The sequence below is a fragment of the Oncorhynchus masou genome, chromosome 18 (genome assembly GCF_036934945.1).
Source record: "Oncorhynchus masou masou isolate Uvic2021 chromosome 18, UVic_Omas_1.1, whole genome shotgun sequence".
NCBI classification, from domain to species: domain Eukaryota; kingdom Metazoa; phylum Chordata; class Actinopteri; order Salmoniformes; family Salmonidae; genus Oncorhynchus; species Oncorhynchus masou.
This window is the reverse complement of record NC_088229.1, coordinates 37,233,355-37,255,262: the sequence shown is the minus strand read 5'-3', so window position 1 is coordinate 37,255,262 and position 21,908 is coordinate 37,233,355. Positions and strand designations below refer to the sequence as shown.

General features: G+C 40.5%; 1 protein-coding gene across 2 annotated transcripts; it reads right to left on the bottom strand.

Annotated features, from left to right (window-relative positions):
* Positions 1-1,077: 1,077 nt before the first annotated feature.
* rer1 (retention in endoplasmic reticulum sorting receptor 1) lies at positions 1,078-21,386 on the bottom strand. 2 transcript variants are annotated; one of them, XM_064923168.1, is made up of 8 exons: positions 21,304-21,386; positions 13,404-13,489; positions 13,056-13,160; positions 12,414-12,510; positions 11,237-11,315; positions 7,866-8,001; positions 3,478-3,532; positions 1,078-1,588 (listed from the first exon to the last, which is right to left on the bottom strand). In XM_064923168.1, exons 2-8 carry the CDS (start codon positions 13,482-13,484, stop codon positions 1,578-1,580), a joined length of 564 nt encoding a protein of 187 aa, XP_064779240.1. In that variant the 5' UTR covers positions 13,485-13,489; positions 21,304-21,386; the 3' UTR covers positions 1,078-1,577. The 2 variants fall into 2 exon arrangements, with proteins under 2 accessions (XP_064779240.1, XP_064779239.1); XM_064923167.1 differs by having other exon boundaries at positions 1,078-3,532.
* Positions 21,387-21,908: the final 522 nt, after the last annotated feature.

Below are 21,908 nucleotides of genomic sequence, written 5' to 3'. Positions count from 1 at the left end.
TTACAGTACTATAACATTTCCCGTTACTTACATGGAAGTGTTGCGATTGAACTCAGGTGTCTCCAACTCAGGTTCTGGAGAGGTACTGGGTATGCAGGCTTTTATTTCAACCCAAAACTAGAACAAGTTGACAATCAACTTGGTCTTCAGTACAAACATTGCTTAATTAAATTGGTTGTGTTAATATTGGGCTGGAAGAAAAACTGCACGCCCAGTGGCTCTCCAGGACCAGAGATACGATTTCCCTGATGGTTGAAAGATATGTTGAATGGTGTGCTACAGCACTCACCGAGAGCAATCCACAATCACCGGTCGGTTGTAAACAACTGGGCTGTTGCGATGATGAATGTCGAAAAGGCCTCCCAGTATGTATTCTCCATCTAGTTTAAACTCAGAGGCTGAGCAAGAATATGATTCAGGTAAGGCATGCTGAAAAGACCCCAGCATTACCAGCAAGGCCAGGAGATGTTTCATCGTTGCCTTCACATGTAGTCAGTCTGAGAAGACAAGAGGGGCTGTGTCTACACCAAATGCTCAGGTACTGGTGAAGATGGCTCCCCCACTTTGCATAGGGATGCTTTACATGCAATGATTTATATGCACCATTACATCAGGCAGGAGTTCCTCACAGTCAGACTGGAAGCAAATGTGCAGCACTGAACAGGAAATCCATGACCCGAAGTGAAATAGAAATGTGCATTGAATTGCTGGTACTAGTTTAAAGGATGAATGGTGTGGTAAAGGAGTTGGCACCGAGAGCATTGATTGATTTCACTGTCCAACCCTACCCAGGTGGGTCAAATGTACCATGACTAGCTCCATCCTTTCTGCAAATGTAACATTTGCGCAATGATTAATGGACTTATTTTCCAAACACAAGATGGGTCAGTGAATAGATACACAATATACCTCACAGTAATACACATGTAGCAATGTAATAGTTATTTCTAAAAAGCAGATATGGATGAACGTTGACAAAATGTCAGCAGTCCCAAAACATGAAGCAGAAACAGCCACCTCATTAGAAGGGACACAGTTTCTTTAATAGCAATTGGAGTGAAAAAAATACACTTAAAGTTATTAAAATCAAGTTTTGTTTATAATTGCAGCACAAGAAAAAACAAGAACATGCAATCTCTTTCTTGAGAAAGTGTTTATAAATCTAGAATCCAATTTTACCAGGTTTTGTTTTCATTCATTTTTTTTTATGGCATATGATAAATTGAACACTTGGAAATAGTAGCCTATAATGTTCGAAGAAAAAATAACATGTTCAAAATAATCTCTAAACAAATGTTATCTTTGCCATATATATAAATCCACAAGACAACTCTTGGAAACATGATGTACTTTGACAGGGGGAAAAAAGTCTGATCCTTCTTTACAGGGCTGATCAACGGTTTTCCAAAATGTCTCTCTGGTTACCAAAAATACTACTGAACACTTTTCATAAGATACCCGACCGGCATACTGATAAAAATGCCCAAAAATGTGAGGGGTGGGGGCCAAAAAGAAAAAAAGTGTTCACAACCCCCTTCATCCATTTGTTACATTAAAAGCTCTCAATCTCAATTTTCTTATGTTTCCTCTGCAAAAGAAGAGAGAGAAAATATTTTTGTTTGGAATGATTAGTAGATTACCACATATTTGTCTAAAGTAAAATACAGAATATGAGTTTATCAAGACTGCTATATTTGCATGGAATGGACCCCAGTTTCTAAACAGTTGGCCTCAGTGTAGAAGGTATTTCATTATTATTCTATAATGATACTATAAAGTACATTTTAAAGTAACTGTCCAGAGAAAATCTAACTTTTCTGTTAACTCATACACAAATAATGTTCACGTCTCCTTCTATACTCGTACACTTCAAAAACCACACCTCAAACCTGTGTCATACACACCTTTAAAAAAACAATACTAGCCATTTCCTCGTGGAGAATGTTGTCATCCTCCTGAGGAGGAGCTGGCCAATCAGCGGTCTACTTGAATTCACATTTTTTATGACCAGTATATGCCCACACCATTCTGTTGGGATATGCCCACACCATTTCAACACAGAAAATTTACTGTTTTACATATTTAATAACCATTTTTTGGAAGGAAAACTATTTCACCCCTATTGTAATTAATTATAGGTCTTATTTCATAGAAATCTGGAAACACTGGACAGTTACTTTAAGAAATCTAAACTCGAAAAATGAACTATTTAAAATTATATTCACAGGGGGGCGCATCGCAAAAATCTGAGGTTTAACTTGATTGGCTCGTCCATAGCTAGATGCCACCTCCATAAAGTAATCTCTATCATTTAGTTTCCAGGAGTGCTGAATGACACAGTATATTATCAATATTTATCTTCAACTGTACAAGCAAAGCGTCTTTTGACATGATGGGAAAGCAGATGGACTAAACACAAAAAGGGATTATATGGCTACATAGGGCAAAACAACAACACATTTTAATAAAAATCAGCCACACTTAACTTGAACGAGGCATTCTTAAACCTCACTGTACATAATGTCTTAAAAAAACATGACATGAAACATTTCATAATCCTCCATGATGGTTTATTCTCTGGAGAGTATACTAACTCAGTCTTGGCCATGCAGTGATTTGCACTCTCAGCTGACTTGTTATCTAGCCAACCTCCTATACATAAATCACTGCTTTTGCCATAAAGAGATGGTTGGATTATGGTTCTGAATAGTTACAGTTTGATAGGTATTGTATGTAGTTAGTGAATCCTTGTTCAAGTGAAGCATAACCAGTCATTGAAAAGTAACTGCATTAAAATACAGTGGACAAATGTAGGTTGGGGGGGGGGTTTAAGCCGGCACAAAAATTCACTTGATCTCAGAGACACATCATTCATCAATTTAAATATTTCATATTTACTTCAATTTCAAAATGTTACATCTTATTATTTCAATCTAAACCTAAGGACTTCCCATAATTACACGTTATAAACGAGTAGGTACCAAGTCTTCAATCAAAAGTAGTTACTTTGCTTGGAGACAGAGCAGTGCACAGCAGTTAAAAAGGGATAGTCGTTAAGAATCCACAACTGAAATTTCTACTGAAATTCATCCAGTGCCGCCCCCTCTAGCAGAGTTTATACTTACCCCATGGGGTTACAAGGCAAAGGGCGACACTGCGTTTCATCCACTGACTTAAGACAATGTTATCCCGCGGCTGCAAGATGGCTCACCGACTCATATCCCCATAATAACCAAAGGCAGAGTTTTCTTGTGACTACAGCAATCCTCAGCACTAATAACATCCATCACTGTCACCATTTTAGATCAAAACTCTTTTCCCATTTCACTTTTTTTTTCTTCAATCCCCTCACAGACAATCATTGACCCCTGTTCCCCACCATATACTCTTTTTCCACAACTTTAAATTTTCAAAATGGGGGAAGGGGGGTGGGGGGGTTATTTTAACTAGCAAAAGGTTTCCCTGTGTCTTCCTTGCCTCTGTAAGTCCTCTTCCCGTGCGTGAAGGGCAGGTATCTATACTTGACCATATGCTGGAAGTAGGACAAAAGATGGAGTTAGCCACATAGTAATTCAAAGAAAGTAATAGTGAAAGTCATAGCACAGTTCACATTTTGCTGCTTTAAAAATGAAAATGTATTACATTTAAAAAAAATCCTACACATGTACACAACCTATACATTCTGAAAGTGAAAGAAAAATTTAAGAAAATATTCCAAATTAATAAAAAAATAAAAGATGTCTTGATTGTGTAGGTCTTCACACCCCAGAGTGAAGACTTGGTGGAATACATATTTTGCAGCCATTACAGCTGTGAATCATGTTGAATAAGATTTTACCAACTTTGCACAATTCGTAGGGCAACTGACTGTACAAAACATTAGGAACACCTGCTCTTTCCATGACAGACTGACCAGGTGAAAGCTATGAACCCTTATTGATGTCACTTGTTATATCCAAATCAGTACAGATGAAGAAAATGAGACAGGTTAAAGAAGGATGTTTCAAGCCTTGAGACAAATGAGACATGTATTGTATATGGCGCTGACGGATAGGGCTGCCGTGCTTCTAGCTCTTAGGAAACTGTAGTATTTAAATTTATTTTACCCTCTTTTTTTCTCCCCAATTTCATGGTATCCAATTATTAGTAGCTACTATCTTGTCTCATTGCTACAACTCCCGTACGGGCTCGGGAGAGACGAAGGCTGAAAGTCATGCGTCCTCCGACACACAACCCAACCAAGCCGCACTGCTTCTTAACACAGCGCGCATCCAACCCGGAAGCCAGCCGCACCAATGTGTTGGAAGAAACGCCGTGCACCTGGCAACCTTGGTTAGCGTGCATTGCGCCCGGCCCGATACAGGAGTGGCTGGTGCGCGATGAGACAAGGATATCCCTCCCGGCCAAACCCTCCTTAATATCCTTGTCTCATCGCGCACCAGCCACACCAGACCTCCCGGTCGCGGCCGGTTACGACAGAGCCTAGGCGCGAACCCAGAGTCTCTGGTGGCACAGCTGGCGCTGCATTACAGCACCCTTAACCACTGCGCCACCCGGGAGGCCCTACTGCAGTATTTCTTACATTATTAGCCCATAATATTTTTTATGTTATTACATACTGTTGGGAAGAACCTTTGGATATCAGAGCGGTGGTAACTCACCAGCATAACGACCAGGAATACGACTATCTCGAATCGGATCCTTTGTTCGTACCCTCTAGAGCAATTTAACTGATTCCAGAGGCTGTTCCAAAACACCGCCGATAGGAAGGGGGTACTCGGAGTGGACTTTTAGTCTGACTCAGGAGGTGCGCACACCACCCACTGCTTCCGAGTATATTACTCGCTAATGTTCAGTCTCTGGATAAAGTTGATGAGCTAAGGGCGAGCATTTCCTTCCAGAGAGACATCAGGGATTGTAACATACTCAGTTCCATGGAAACATGGCTCTCTTGGGATATACTGTCTGAGTCCGTTGAGCCAGCTAGGTTCTCAGTTCATCGGGCAGACAGGAATAAATCTCTCTCCAGGAAGAAGAAGGGCAAGGGTGTATGATTAACTACTAATGGTGTGATTGTGATAACATACAGGAACTCAAGTCCTTTTGTTAACCCAACCTAGAATACCTCATAATAAAATGCCGACCGTATTACCTCCCAAGAGAATTCTCTTCGGTGGTAGTCACAGCTGTGTATAATCCCCCTCAAGCCGATACCACGACGGCCCTCAAAGAACTTCACTGGACTTTATGCAAACTGGAAACCACATATCCTAAGGCTGAATTTATTGTAACTGGGGATTTTAACAAAGCAAATTTTAGGAAAATATTATCGAAGTTCTATCAACACATTGTTTTTTATCAGCTCGAGTACTACAGTCAAACACACTTGGACCACTGCTACTCCAACTTCCGGGATGCCTACAAGGCTCTCCCCCGCCCTCCCTTCGGAAAATCCATTTTGCTCCTCACTTCCAAAAGGCAGAAACTCAAAACAGGAAGCACCCATGCTAAGGATTATTCAACGCTGGTCGGACCAATCGGAATCCACGCTTCAAGGCGTTTTGATCACGCGGACTGGGAAATGTTCCAGGTAGCCTCTGAGAACAACAGACGAATACACAGATATGGTGACTGAGTTTATCAGGAAGTGTATAGCAGATATTGTACCCACTGTGACTACTAAAACCTACCCTAACCAGAAACCGTGCATAGATGGCAGCATTCGCGTAAAACTGAAAGCGCAAACCATCGCATTTAACCATGTCAAGGTGACTGGGAATATAGCCGAATACCAAGAGTGTAGTTATTCCCTCCGTAAGGCAATCAAACAGGCAAAAGGTCAGTATAGACAAAGGAGTCACAATTCAAAGGCTCAGACACGAGAAGTATGTGGCAGGTTCTACGGTCAATCACACATTACAAAGGGAAAACCAGCCACGTCCCGGACACTGACGTCTTGCTTCCGGACAAGCTAAAACACCTTCTTCGCCCGCTTTGAGGATAACACAGTGCCAACGCAGCCCGCTACCAAGGACGGTGGGCTCTCCTTCTCTGTGGCTGACATGAGAAACACATTTAAGCGTGTTAACCCGCGTAAGGCTCCTGGCCAAGACGGCATCCCTAGCCGCGTCCTCAGAGCATGCGCAGACCAGCTGGCTGGAGTGTTTACGGACATATTCAATCTCTCCATATCACAGTCTGTTGTCCCCACATGCTTCAACATGTCCAACATTGTTCCTGTACCCAAGAAAGCAAAAGGTAAGTGAACTAAACGACTAATCGCCCGGTAGCACTCACTTCTGTCATCACGAAGTGCTTTGAGACTAGTCAAGGATCATATCACCTCTACCTTACACCCTAGACCCACTTCAATTTGCTTACCGATCCATTAGATTCACAGACGATGCACAATCCCATCTGGAGAAGAGGAATACCTAGGTTTTGTGTGGGAGTATCAATGTTGTTTGTGTGAGTGAGAGTGTATATACAGTCTAGTAAGTGTGCGTAGGGTCAGTGCAAGACAGAGTAAGTACAGATAGTTTGGGTCCCATTAATTGTCTATTTAGCAGTCTTATGGCTGTGGGGGTAGAAGCTGTCTGGGGGCCTATTTGCCCGAGAGCCCTCTCCAAAGTGTGCAAGTTCCTAAGTAATTTCAATGCACTTTTATGTTTCAAAGAAGAGTCTTCAACTATAAGGTGCTTTTTGAGCTCTCCAAGCTGTGTCGTTGAAGAACTAAAGCAAGCACACTTGTAGATGTTTTGATTGGAACACAACCCTGGATCCCCAATATCACACAATTACTGTTCACGCAATTCAAAAACGGTCCATTATACAGTAAATAGCAATCTGGGTCAGATGAGCATGATTTGAAACTTGCTCTATTGCCAACATGACTCGCTAAGTTACAAAATACGATACTACAGTGTTAGCCGCTCACAATTCAATTCAGAGAAACAGATTGTCATTTTGGTGCGTGTAGAAAGGAGTCATGAGTGCATTCAGGTGCGTGTGCACGGCAAGATAGACACAATAGACAAACATGGGCTCATTCTGTCCAAAACAACCCAAGGTATGACGCCACGTCATCTTGTAACTGTACATCCAGCATAGTGATCATAAACGTTGGCACTGTATATGACATGAGTTTTATGCAATGGAAATGTGGAGTGCACATTTGGAATCACAGGTGTTTGGCTTGCTTGTATGACATAAAAGCGGTATTTATTATCATCCTCAACAACCCATCTTTCAAAATACATAGCCCTCTTCATTTACAGAATTTCCCTAAAAACATTAGCAAAAGTTGCCCAATTAGCGGAAGGGATAGGGGCAACGTCTTGTCGCACAAGGTGCTCAAATTCAGAACATCTGTCAGTCAAAACCCATACAGAGATGTGTAGCGGAGACCCTGAGCTCTGACATCATGTAAAGCTTTTTACTGTACAGCCACTGCATACCAATTTAGCTGTTTATCAGTACCTAAATCTGCCACTTTCAACCCATATACGGGTATGAATGCAAAAGGGATACACAAGAAGTTGTTAAATGTTGCCCTAAGAGTTGTACAAAGTTGGTTGGGGTGTGTGAAGACAAAAGCAATAAAGACATCTTCGTTTAATTTTTGTAAATAATTCAATTGGGAAAATGTTCTATAATTTTCTTCACTTTAAAAAAGAAAAGTGGAGTTGGTTGTGTAGATCAGTAGGAAAAATAAACTTATTCCCTTTTTAGATTGAATTTCAAGGCAGCAAAATGTGATGACTGTGCAAGGGGTGTAGACTTTCACTAGCGACTGTACATCTAGCTATGACGCATCTGATACGACTATCATGCAGTCAGCAGCAGTGTCACTGGGTTTCCCATACCTTGATCTGCCTCTTCATGGTGATGCAGAAAAGCATGATGAAGTACATTACGAGTATGGGCCAGAACACAGGCACATTGAAGGCTTCGAAGAATGTGCAAATCATGGCAATGACGATGCCTTTTGTTGCCGAATGCCTGCAGAAAAAAAAGGAACCGACATAAAACATACAATAAGGATGTGTAGTAGTTGGAAAATAATAGTAGTTGGAATTTCACACTCATGGCCATAAACAGTTGTCAAAAAAAACAGGACCCATATTCACAAAGCGTCACAGATGATCTAGGATCAGGTCCCGTCGATGCATATAATTATGATCTAAAATGCAAAACTGGATCAGCTTTCGTAGTCTGAGACTCTTTGTGAATACGAGCCCAGAAGGATACCACAAAGCTAACCACCAGAGTTTTCTGTTTCCGACCATCATAGGTATGGGCAACAACATATCAGTCAGTGACACCAAGTCAAGGGGTCTGAAGACAGTATTCAGACCCCTTCACTATTTCTACATTTTGTTACGTTACAGCCTTATTCTAAAATGTATTAAATTGCTCCCCCCCCCCCACCTCAATCTACACACAATATCCCATACTGACAAAGCAAAAACTGTATTTTTTTCTTTTGCTAAGAAAAATAAACTGGAATATCACTTTTACATAAGTATTCATCAGACCATACTCAGTACTTTGTTGAAGCCCCAGCGATTACAGCATTGAGTCTTCTTGGGTATGATGCTACAAGCTTGGTACACCTGTATTTGAGCAGTTTCTCCCATTTTTCTATGCAGATCCTCTCAAGCTCTGTCAGGTTGGATGGGGAGTGTTGCTGCACAGCTACTATCAGGTCTCTCCAGAGATGTTCAATCGGGTTCAAATCCGGGCTCAAGGACATTCAGAGACTTGTCCTGGACTCACTGCTGCGTTGTCTTGGCTGTGTGCTTAGAGGACGTTGTCCTGTTGGAAGGCGAACCTTTGCCCCAGTCCGAGGTCCTGAGCGCTATGGAGTAGGTTTTCATCAAGGATCTCTCTGTACTTTGCTCCGTTCATCTTTGCCTCGATAGTGACTAGTCTCCCACTGACTGCCGCTGAAAAACATCCCCACAGCATGATCCTGCCACCACCATGTTTCACAGTAGGGATAGTGCCAGGTTTCCTCCAGACGTGACGCTTGACATTTCATTCCAAATAGTTAAATCTTGGTTTCATCAAGACCAGAGAATCTTGTTTCTCATGGTTTGAGAGTCTTAAAGGCCCTTTTGGCAAACTCCAAGCGGGCTTTCATGTGCCTTTTACTGAGGAGTGACTTCCGTCTGGCCACTCTACCATAAAGGCCTGATTGCTGGAGTGCTGCAGAAATGATTGTGATCTGCCTCACTCCAACAAGAACAACCATTTCTACTGCACTCCAACAACCAGGCTTTTATGGTAGCGCGGCTAGACGAAGCCACTCCTCCATAAAAGGCAAGACAGCCCGCTTGGAGTTTCTCCCATCTCCACAGAGAGAGCTCTGTCAGTGACCATCGGGTTCTTGGTCACCTCCCTGACCAAGGCCCCTCTCCCCGACTGCTCAGTTTGGCCGGACGGCCAGATCTAGGCCGCCCGGTCTAGATCTGATCTTCATCCAAGTCACAACAACAAACACTGTCTGCTTAAACTAATAAATAATTATACATTTTCATGTCTTTATTGAACACACCATTTAGACATTCACAGTGCAGTGTGAAAAAAGTATGTGAACCCTTGGATTTAATAACTGGTTGATCCTCCTTTGGCAGCAATACCCTCAACCAAAAGTTCTCTGTAGTTGCAGATCAGACCTGCACAACGATCAGGATACATTTTTGACTATTCCTCTTTACAAAACTGTTTCAGTTCAGGAATATTCTTGGGATGTCTGGTGTGAACTGCTATCTTCAGGTCATGCCACAGCATCTCAATTGGGTTGAGGTCAGGACTCTGACAGGGCCATTCCAGAAGGCGTATTTTCTTCTGTGGAAGCCATACTATTGTTGATTTACTTCTGTTTTGGATTTACTTCTGTGTTTTGAGTCGATGTCCTGTTGCACCATCTAACTTCAAATTGAGCTTCAATTGGCGTCAGATAGCCTTACATTATCCAGCAAAATGTACATTGGCAGGAAGACCACTCCTAGAGAGATTAGCAGCCGTGCTTAACTTTCTTCATTTATAGACAATTTGTCTTACCGTGAACATCAAGGCTTTTAGAGATACTTTTGTAACCCTTTCCAGCTTTATGTAAGTCAACAATTCTTAATCTTAGGTCTTATGAGATCTCTTTTGTTCAAGGCATGGTTCACATTAGGCAATGCTTCCTGTGAATAGCAAACTCAATTTTTTTTTTTTAATAAGGCAGGACAGCTCTAACCAACATCTCCAATCTTTTCTCATTGATTGGACTCCAGGTTAGCAGACCCCAATTAGCTTTTGGGGTTTACAAACTTTTTCCCCAACCAACACTGTCAATGTTTAAATGATGTATTCAATATAGACAAGAAAAATACAATAATGTGTGTGTTTGTAGTTTAAGCACACTGTGTGTCTATTGTTGTGACTTAGATGATCAGATCAAATTTGGACCAATTTATGCAGAAATCCAGGTGATTCCAAAGTTTTCACATACTTTTTCTTGCCACTGTGTTTTATTTTTAATACATTTGCAAAAATGTCTAAAAACCTGTTTTCGCTTTGTCATGCTGAGTATTTATTTTTATTTAATCCATTTTTAGAATGAGGCTGTAACGTAACAAAAAGGGGTCTGAATACTTTGAAGGCACTGTATGCTATATCCACATATAGCCTTGATAGTAAGGAGAGTATGTACAACAAAGCTTTCCAGTAAAAGTCTATAGAGCCATCCTAGTGCAGCATCCTTCAGGAAGTATACTTTCACAAGCCAAGGACCTCTTCACATTGGAGGGTGAGCGAGCTACTTGGTGAACAGAATAAAAGGAGTGATACTTTGCAAGGGCAGTGTGCAGGAGCTTATTTTCTGTGAACCAGGCTATAGCTGGACATAGGACACAACACACATACATGGTCGGACAGTATTGTACATGTCACAGTGTACTACGTGACTATGCGTGTTCTCACTTTATTGTAATGTATTATAGTGCATTGATTTTGTGCATTATGATGTGTTGCTGACCTCACAAAATGAACTTCCATGCAAATGTTCCCCCCCCAAAAACATATCGTAACCATTGGTGAATGATTGATGAAAGAATATTCAAACAGGAGACTGTGGTAGGATGTCAGGACAAGGGAGCACAAATGATGCATGCACAAGACTGTGGCTCAACCCAGTTCAGTGAAAGGCCAGGCTGGGTAGATGACGGTGATTGGGGGCTCTCACCAGAATTTGAATTCGGGCAACCTCCTGATGAATGGGCGGAACTCCTCGTTCTGCTTGGTGGGGAGCGCCGGGCCCTCATCTATAGGTGAGTGGAGGAGGAGCAAGGTTACAACAAGGATCAGTGGTCACGTTCCGAGCCAATCAAATGGACTCAAAACAAGAACAGTGACTACAGATTTAGAAAACGGATCGCAACGGCATCCCAATAAGAATACTGGGGAAAAAAACTTTGCATTCGGTTTTAAATACCAAAATGTCACTAAAAAAAGAGTTAAAATAGTATTTACATAGTAAACAAATAGCTTTCAAAGAAAACCCTTTCTTTGTTACTCTCACCACACTGGAAGCAAAAGAGCTCTCCAATAACTTGTTTCTCTAGTGTACAGAGTGCTTCTAAAAAAACTGGTATGAGATGATGCCCCCCCCCCAATTCAGTCCAAATCCTTTCAGTAAAGAAATTCGCACCTTGCAGCAGCAATGTCAGTAATTAACACACATCAAATAGACCCCACTTAACCAGTGCATCCCCCATTTTAAATTAGTAGGTGTGACAAAGGGTTAAATACAGAAGACACATTTAAGTTTAATGCATTCAGTTGTACAACTGGCTTGGTGTCCCCCTTTCACTTTCCCAAGGGCAAGGTAAACCAACCAATCGTTATCCACAATACTACATGTAAGTACACTGAACTGTACTAAACATGCACCTCTTTCTGAATTTTGGGATCAAATTTTGTAGTTTGCCATTGGGCTATAGGCTGTTTTTCGAAATAATGGGTAATTTGGTAATTATGTTTTATATAGTCTTTGTCTAGTCATTAACAAGGATGAATTATCCAGACTGCAAATAAAAATGTAATTGCATTGAACTAAACCGTATAGTATTGAGTCTTCTCAAACTACAAGGTATCTTTTTTAAATTGTATACGCCAGTGTATTAAGACGAGATATCGAGTTGGCTTGAATGCCAAAGATGCACCCCTAGTAAAAGCTTTTTTTAAAACATACTCTCTAGCCGCACCATGGAGTCTGAGCACCAAGATATTTTTGATTGTGTCTTAGTGAAGAGTGAGCACTAGAAGACACTCCTAGACATGGTTTTATGGAGGAAAAGTAAACATCTTGAACATGACCGCAACCAAAGGAATGTGGCGTGGTTCAGTGAACTCTAACTTGCCTTCGTCAAGCATTGATGGATCCACTTTTGGTGATAGAAAAGCGATGAACAGGTTAAGATGGTAGATTCCCAGAGCATATGTTACAATATACCAACCCTGGAGGGAGCAGAGAAAACGTAAGCGTAAAAATGTATATTCCGTAATTCAATTTGCAAATGCATCACTGACTGAGGTGAAACTATCTGGAGCAATACTAGTCTAAAAGAAAACAGTACATCTTCACACAGTTAGATGCCCCCAAAATGTCTTCATATAACGTTATCATAGTCAAACAGAATTGAAATCTGACAAGCCATTTATAGGCTCTTCCAAACTTGCTCTCTTGCCTGAGGCATGCCAACATCTTGGCAGATTTTACTTTGACTGTTTACGCCTGTAAGGAGAAAGTTGTCCCACTGTGTCTGATGAAGTGTCACATTGCCGAGGCCACCTTTAAAGACGTCAGGTGCGTATTCAGTAGGGCACAATGTTGTGGAACGTTCCGATATAAATATAATGTGCAGAACAGACGTGCCTTTTTGACATGTGGAGGAAGGAATTATGTCAGCTTTGCTCATGGCATTTCTATGTGGAGTGTTCGGTATGTTGCACTCTCCTGAATGCGGCTCAGGATAAGCCCTGAGTGTGGTGTGTGGCTCTACCTGTAATATGTACACTCTGATCATGTAGATGGCCGTTAGAGAAAGAGTGACTCCCCATCGCCCTATGGAGAATGGCGTTGACTTGTCTAGCCATGACTGATAGATCTGGAAAAGACACCAACCAGAGACACAGTGCACAACCATTACCAGGAGAACAACTGTAACCGTTAGATAAAGCACTGTTTTAACATCGTCTTATCTGAAGTGGAAATTCTAGTCTTTCTATGTGGCACCGGGACAGTGGGTCCAATGTTTATCTTCATCAATACAGTGGTGCAGAGTTCTATTTGGTTTATCCTATTTCGCTTTCCTCTTGACGAGACCAACTAAAGGCCCCGGCAGCAGTACCTGTCCAACCCGTGTGAAGAAGCTGCCGATTGTGGATGGTTTCCCATGGATCGATTCACCAACACTGTCCCCTTCTGACATTATGTCTGTGGAAGGAGAGAAAATGGTTGTTAACAGGTATTCCTTGAACAGACTTCACAACCCAGGGCTCTACAGTGCGACCATTTAACTTGAATATGCACCTAAATATTTTGCTGTGCGACCTAGATTTTTTATTTTATTTAGGAGCACCAGAGCTCCTAGAAAAGAAATTAGCCCAGATGATAATTGTTGCAATGATTACTTCATTGTACCGCAGCCCGAGTGCCATGGACAATACACAAGAGCAGATACACCACCATGCTTGCGCCATTACTACAAAAAAAGGCTTCTTAATGAAAAATATTTGAAGTGTGCTCTTCTATGTGGAGGCATCGGCTTCTATGTGGAGGCATCGGTTTCCTCCTTAAAAGGAACGTTCCAGACATTTTTGGCCTAAGAATTATTGTCCAGATCACGTTACAAACATGCAGGAATGTGAAAACTACTTCCAAATGTGTTAGATCAAAAGATTTTTTTTTTTACCTTTATTGAACTAGGCAAGTCAGTTAAGAACAAATTCTTATTTTCAATGACGGCCTAGGAACAGTGGGTAAACTGCCTGTTCAGGGGCAGAACGACAGATTTTGTACCTTGTCAGCTCGGGGATTTGAACTTGCAACCTTTTGGTTACTAGTCCAATGCTCTAACCACTAACCACTAGGCTACACTGATAGGTACCGTTAAAGTTACCAGATTTTATCCTTACTGATGCATTTGGGGGTAATCGTGTATTTTCAAAACTACAACAAGGGTTAGGGTGTGAGGTTGATTTCCCGATCTCTGCTTGTCCCACTCCCGAATGCTGGGAATCGGAAAACGTTTAACAGCCTTGAGACTGTACTCCCGAAAATAAACTGGAGAAGAAAGCCTGAACCAGCGGGGCCAGAGGACAGATAACAGAGCAAGTGTTTTGCGCTAGCTATTGTTTTTATATCGGCATAATTTCATAACATTAGTGTTGATGTGTGCATTGCGGTTGTGTGGCATTAGTTCGGCTATCGTTACTAGATCGAGTTCTACCTGGTTTGTTTATACATCCAGAGCTAGCACATTGACATAGCCTCGTTTCTAAAGGACAACCATTGCAACACTGACTTGAATTGTTTTATATTTGGCTGCTGAATGTCCTCCCACCATAATATCTATAACAGCTATATGAATGAGTCTCCTGTAGCTTGCCATGGTAATCTCCCGACATCTTGTTTATATTGTCATCGTCATAGTAGACTAAGCAATAAGGCATGGGGCCCCCCAATATATCACGGCTAAAGGCTGTTCTTATGCACGACGCAACGCACGACGCAACGCACCTGGATACACCCCTATTGGCCATATATCACAAACCCCCGAGGTGCCTTATTGCTATTATAAACTGGTTACCAACCTAATTGGAGCAGTAAAAATAAACGTTTTGTCATACCCGTGGTATACGGTCTGATACCACAGCTGTCAGCCAATCAGCATTTAGGACTCGAACCACCCAGTTTATAATTAACGTTAGATCACTTTACCATCGTATTGGCTACATTTACCAGTGCTGTTTACAAATGTTGGAGTACAGTCTACCCTAACAACAAATCTGATTATTCCTTTTTTTCTTTCAGAAAATATCACATGCCTACCGTTTTTTTCTTTCTTCCTGGAATGGGTACAACGGAAAAACAACAGACTGGTTTTGCCTGCCTGTGTGGTTGGGAGGATTTGTGATCTCCTGATGGGAAGTAAAGAGGCTTCATCGAGGTTGATGATGTGCTGGAGGAATTGTAATAGCGTACAATAAAATCTGGAAACGGCATGAATTCTTTGTCCTTATTTGATTGGTTGTATCACTATCAGATCAGTACATCTTGAGTAAAACGAGTAGCCTCAATAAGGAATCACTTAGCTACGTATTTGCTTTAGTTGTACTATAAACCCCCTGTTTTGTGTATACACTATTGATTTACCAGAAGTTGGTGGAGATATCAGTATCAGGGTTGGGCAATATTTTTGTCTGGCCTCATATGCATTAAGCATTTCTGTCATATACTGCTTTGCTTAACTGTAAGGTTTGTTCAAATTTCTCATGAGACTTTTCAGAAATACTAGAATTTGTTCTTGCTCTCTCAAGACTACCTTTGGCCTACCATATTTGTAGGTTATTCAAAAACATAAAACTTTGAGATAGCCTAGAACTCCATTAAATAAATTCATTGTTTGATCATGAAATAGCACGGTGGGAGAAATCATCCACTATTGGAGAAAGATATATATTTTTTAAATAATTAAATTGACCGGACATTTAGCACTGCTTTGGTGAAACTTGCATTCTGTAAATATAACATTAATTGGAATGGGCTATAGAAAATCGGAATATAAAAAAATTGACTCGGAATGACACCCATGCGCTGTCCTGCTGTACACTGCCTGACTCCACTCGACTCTTTACTGCTTGAGGCCAGTCACGTTGGAATAGGTTAGGTATCGTTTGTCACATCACGATGTCGTCACTAGAAGATGACAGTCAATCATCCTTGATAGACGATACTATAGTAATATTGCCCAACCCTAAATCATTATTGCTCCTAATATAGATGTTCAATAATACAGCTCATATTCACACAGCGGATATGCCTAGTACAGCCATTAAAGCTTGTTTGGATTGATTTGTTTATAGAGAATAATATACACATTTAATTTACAATAACATGGGCAATGATGTTTTAATTTGAGAACCTTGTCTTGTGCTTCTTAATGACATCCTGTTTTGCTGGCTTTGTTGCATGGGCAATGTTCTTTGGAATGGCAGGGGTATGCCTGTGTTGAATTTAGAGTTGGACAAAATACGTTGTCCTGATAAATCACCACCCATCAATTTGGCCTGCCTAACCCTCTCGTTGTCCTCTGGTGTGAAATGCTTGCTACATACTAGAGGTCGACCGATTATGATTTTTCAACGCCGATACCGATTATTGGAGGACCAAAAAAAGCTGATACCAATTAAAAATCGGCCAATTTTCATTTATTTATTTGTAATAATGACAATTACAACAATACTGAATGAACACTTATTTTAACTTAATATAATACATCAATAAAATCAATTTAGCCTCAAATAAATAATGAAACATGTTCAATTTGGTTTAAATAATGCAAAAACAAAGTGTTGGAGGAGAAAGGAAAAGTGCAATATGTGCCATGTAATAAAGCTAACGTTTAAGTTCCTTGCTCAGAACATGAGAACATATGAAAGCTGGTGGTTCCTTTTAACATGAGTCTTCAATAATCCCAGGTAAGAAGTTTTAGGTTGTAGTTATTATAGGAATTATAGGACTATTTCTCTCTATACCATTTGTATTTCATATACCTTTGACTATTGGATGTTCATTCTTATAGGCACTTTAGTATTGCCAGTGTAACAGTATAGCTTCGGTCCCTCTCCTCGCTCCTACCTGGGCTTGAACCAGGAACACATTGATAACAGCCACCCATGCAGAGCAAGGGGAGCAACCACTCCAAGTCTCAGAGCGAGTGACATTTGAAACACTATTAGCGCGCACCCCGCTAACTAGCTAGCCATTTCACATCGGTTACACCAGCCTAATCTCGGGAGTTGATAAGCTTGAAGTCATAAACAGCGCAATGCTTGAAGCATTGCGGAGAGCTGCTGTCAACCGCACGAAAGTGCTGTTTGAATGAATGCTTACGAGCCTGCTGGTGCCTACCACTGCTCAGTCAGACTGCTCTATCAAATCATAAGACTTAGTTTTAACATAATAACACACAGAAATACGAGCCTTAGGTCATTAATATGGTTGAATCCGGAAACTATCATCTCGAAAACAAGACGTTTATTCTTTCAGTGAAATACGGAACCGTTCTGTATTTTATCTAAGGTGTGGCATCCATCAGTCTAAATATTCCTGTTACATTGCACAACCTTCAATGTTATGTCATAATTACGTACAATTCTGGCAAATTAGGCAGCCCAAACTGTTGCATATACACTGACTCTGCGTGCAATGAACGCAAGAGAAGTGACACAATTTCACCTGGTTAATATTGCCTGCTAACCTGGATTTCTTTTAGCTAAATATGCAGGTTTAAAGATATATACTTCTGTGTATTGATTTTAAGAAAGGCATTGATGTTTATGGTTAGGTACACATTGGAGCAACGAGTCCTTTTTCGCGAATACGCACCGCATCGATTATATGCAACGCAGGACACGCTAGATAAACTAGTAATATCATAAACCATGTGTAGTTAACTAGTGATTATGATTGATTGATTGCTTTTTATAAGATAAGTTTAATGCTAGCTAGCAACTTACCTTGGTTTACTGCATTAGCGTTACAGGCATGCTCCTCGTGGAATGCAATGAGAGGCAGGTGGTTAGAGCGTTGGACTAGTTAACTGTAAGGTTGCAAGATTGAATCCCCGAGCTGAGAAGGTAAAAATCTGTCGTTCTGTCCCTGAACAAGGCAGTTAACCCACCGTTCCTAGGCTGTCATTGAAAATAAGAATATGTTCTTAACTGAATTGCCTAGTTAATAAAGATTAAATAAAGGTGTAAAAACAAATATATATATATATATATATTTTTTTTTTAAATCGGCCAAATCGGTGTCCAAAAATATTTCTGATTGTTATGAAGTCTTGAAATCGGCCCTAATTAATCGACCATTCCGATTAATCGGTCGACCTCTACTACATACACAGACCTTCGGGTAATTGTCCTGCGGTGGGTTTACATCGTATTGTCGTAGAATTATTCTAATCAAAAGGAGAGACTTTTAGATTTCTTCAAAACAATCAAACTTTATTATTTAATTACTGCAGTAATGGAGCTTGTCAACGACCCACACGTAGGGGATTCGTTGAGAGCCCAACCAGCAGGACTAAGCCACAGCATTTTATAGCAAAGTCCATCCTCCTGGATATTCATGACAATTCACAGATGAGAGAATTTATACAAAAAGGTACATTTTGCGCTCATGCAAAATAATTCAAGATTTACATGGCACAAAATATCTGTCTCTAGTTAATTTACTGCTTGCTTATACAGAAATACTAATGCAGCAGACATAAGGTCCTTAAATAAACTGTGCCTGTCTGTCAGTGCCAGGGAGACCCACAGACACTAATCATGGAATGTTGTCTTATCACCAAGCCATTGTAAATCTACTGTCAATGTTAAATCTTAGAGGCTTCTCTATCTCCCCCCACACAGACACATGAGAGTTTGAAGAACTCTACTCTGTTGCCTCTAAGAAAAAACAGACAGTGTGAGCACTAGTATAGGCTTACATTCTAATATAAAAGTAATGTGATTAACATAATGTAGTAATTTTACAATAGTATTTCGAGTTTTGAATAGGCGCCAACCACTGCTTGCAACTTTCCAAATGATGGAAACCCCTTTCAATTTTGGATTCTTGAAATTACTACAGAAATTACTACTACTACTATAGAACAACTACCAAGCATTGTTATTTTAAGAATACATTTCTTTACGGATAACAAAAACTAATGTAGCCAACTGGACAGTCAAGCTCGCTCAGAAGTTGACTTGAGACGCTACTGACAAGTATATCACATAACCACGCCAATCTAGCGAAGACGTTCTCCAAAAGTCAAACTTTGAAGTTGTTCCAAAATGTAAGTGTTTGTTGTTCCTGCTGCTATATATCGTTTAATTTCTTCAAATGTCACATTTTAAGCTAACATGTTTGGGATAGGGTTAAAAGATTACATTTAGGCACCCATTCCAAATGGTTTGGGATGGGATAGGATAGGGTTCACCCCCCCCCCCCAAAAAAAAATACAGTGTCCATGACTGGCTTCGAACACGCAACCTTCTGATCTAGAGTGCAATGAAAAACCAGTGTCCATGACTCCAACCTCATGAAAGTGACAAACTGGCATGTTTTCATTTTCCTCAAAATGTGTGGTGGTTGGGGATTTCTATTTCTAGAAGCAGTTTATGCCCATCTAGGGCAAGTGAACTGAGCAGTCGCACAAGTTGAACCTGCTCTGACGTTTCCACATTGGGAAGGTGACAAAAAAAAATGTATGGCAGTCGGGCAAGTTGAGCATGCTCAACTTAACCGAGTTACAGATCTGTCACTGATTGAAAGCAAGTCAAAGAAGCCATAGATCTGTTTTATGTACACTATTTTTTATGCTTCCCGTTCTTAAGTTTAGTTGTGTATTTTACTTTCAGTTTTGTACACTAGCTTCAAACAGCTGTAAACAATAGTTTTGGTTATGGAAAATATATTTCACAGCGGTTTAGATGGTAGAATGATTCTCTACACTATACATGCTTGTTGTCACAAACTGAAATTAGGTGAACTATTAGAATTTTAGTAACCAGGAAATGGCGGAGCAATTTCTCCATTGTGAAGCTTTAACGTCAATCCCTGCCACTCTAGCATGGTGGTGGAAAATGGTGTTTTATTAAAACGGTACACACATGTCCCTGTTTTTTTTAGACCGAGTTGAGGAGGAAACTGATGCCTTTGCAGCCTGAATTAAGGATGTTTATGTACGAGCCGGTCACTGGGCGACATACATTGTATAACCAGCTGGACGCAGAAGACAAACGTAGTAATAGTGTCCGCGGTCGGTTGGGCTACATCAACATACTGTAGGCTAATTCAGTGTTTCCCAACCCTGGTCCTCGAGTACCCAACATAAACTGTTTATTTTAACCCGTGATACCTGATTCAACTAATCATCGTACCCTTAATGAGTTGAACGTTGGGTTTTTGTCAAGGGCTATAACAAAACGGTGTACGGTTTGGGGTAGTCGAGGACCAGGGTTGGGAAACACTAGGCTAATTGACCTAGCTAGCTACCACTATTCCAACACTTCCCACCCAAAATCGATAGAAGAGTTTCATTTTCCAGTTCATGTCAAATGGCATTTGTTGTTGATTGGCTATCCAATTATTGTGAGACTAAGTTAACGTTGGCTGATACGACCATATACTTGATAAATAGCTGACAGATCGGAGACAGACGGTCTCTTCCATTATGGATAATGTTCGCTATTATTTGCTCTCCAACGCTGAATCGTGTAATGGTAGGCTAGCTAATAGCAAGCGAGCTAGCCAACCAGCAAATGCAGTAGATAGCTAGCCAGCCATCAACCCATTTATAGTGTGGGATTGGAAAGCTAGCTACAGTAACGTTAAATGTTTAGCAATGAAGTGTGATTATTCATAACGCAATTTTGAATATCTAGCTAAAATATCAGGTCATTGTTGCGGTTAGTTACTATTAGCTATTATTTTCGTATTCAATGTTATGTTTCTGTTTTGCAAGCAGGGTGAGTGTTGCTAGCAAATTAGCTAGCTTTACAAAAAAATATCTAGCGAATTAGTGATGTTCTTCCCTAAACAACCAATTTCTGGTTTGTGTAGTATAAGCAACCATCTTTCATTAGCAGTGTGTGGTAAAACACTTATGTTTTCACTCTACTTCCCATAAGGTGCAGCGGGAATCAAACAGTTACTTGTTAACCCCTGGTATCAGAAAGATGGAAAGTGTAGTCCTTAGTGTCAATCTTGTCGTTTTGAAGGCTACAAATCATTTGGAAATTGAACTACAACCACCAGCTGTAATTTCGTGAATTTGACAACTCACTTCCGGTTAGAAACCGAGCTCTTTCTCGCTAGCTAGCATAGGCATATAGCCTCTCGTTACCATATTTAGAGATTCATTCAATTGAAATATTATTTCGGTATTGGTCCCCTATATTCCACTTAAACTCTAGAACATATGTTCACAGTCCTACTGATAGACAAAATACTGCAAGACAGGTTTTTCTTACCTGATTCTGCCGCTGTGTCACTACCTAACTACCTCTCGTGCTGGGCCGGCTAATGACGTATGAACACGTCAGTACTTCCGCGAGGACTCGCTCGAAAGTACGGCAGGCAAGATAAGAAGAGCTTCGAAAACGCTGGACCAATGTAATAGATTCTATAGAAATAGAATCTATGATTCAATGGATTATATTTCTATGGTCGTTACACTGGGGTTTTAGGGGCATTTTGCCAGGACTCCGGCAAATTAAACATGGAAAAGTCAATTGAAAAGACAATGGCAAAATATTAACTACAATTATATATGACACAATAATAATTTAACTTTTTTTCCAGTTACACATTTACTTTCAACTCACGTACTATTTTATGTCTGTAGCCTAAGATAATGCTCCAAATTAAATAGCCTACTTATTAAGTCTCTCTCGAAATAAGTGCCTTCAGAAAGTATTCACACCCCTTGACTTTTTCCACATTTTGTTGTGTTACATCTTGAATTTAATATTGATTAATTCGAGATATTGTGTCACCTGCTTACACACATAATTCCACTTTAACATTATGGGGTATGATTTTTGAAATGTTTAAACATTAATTAAAAATTAAAAAC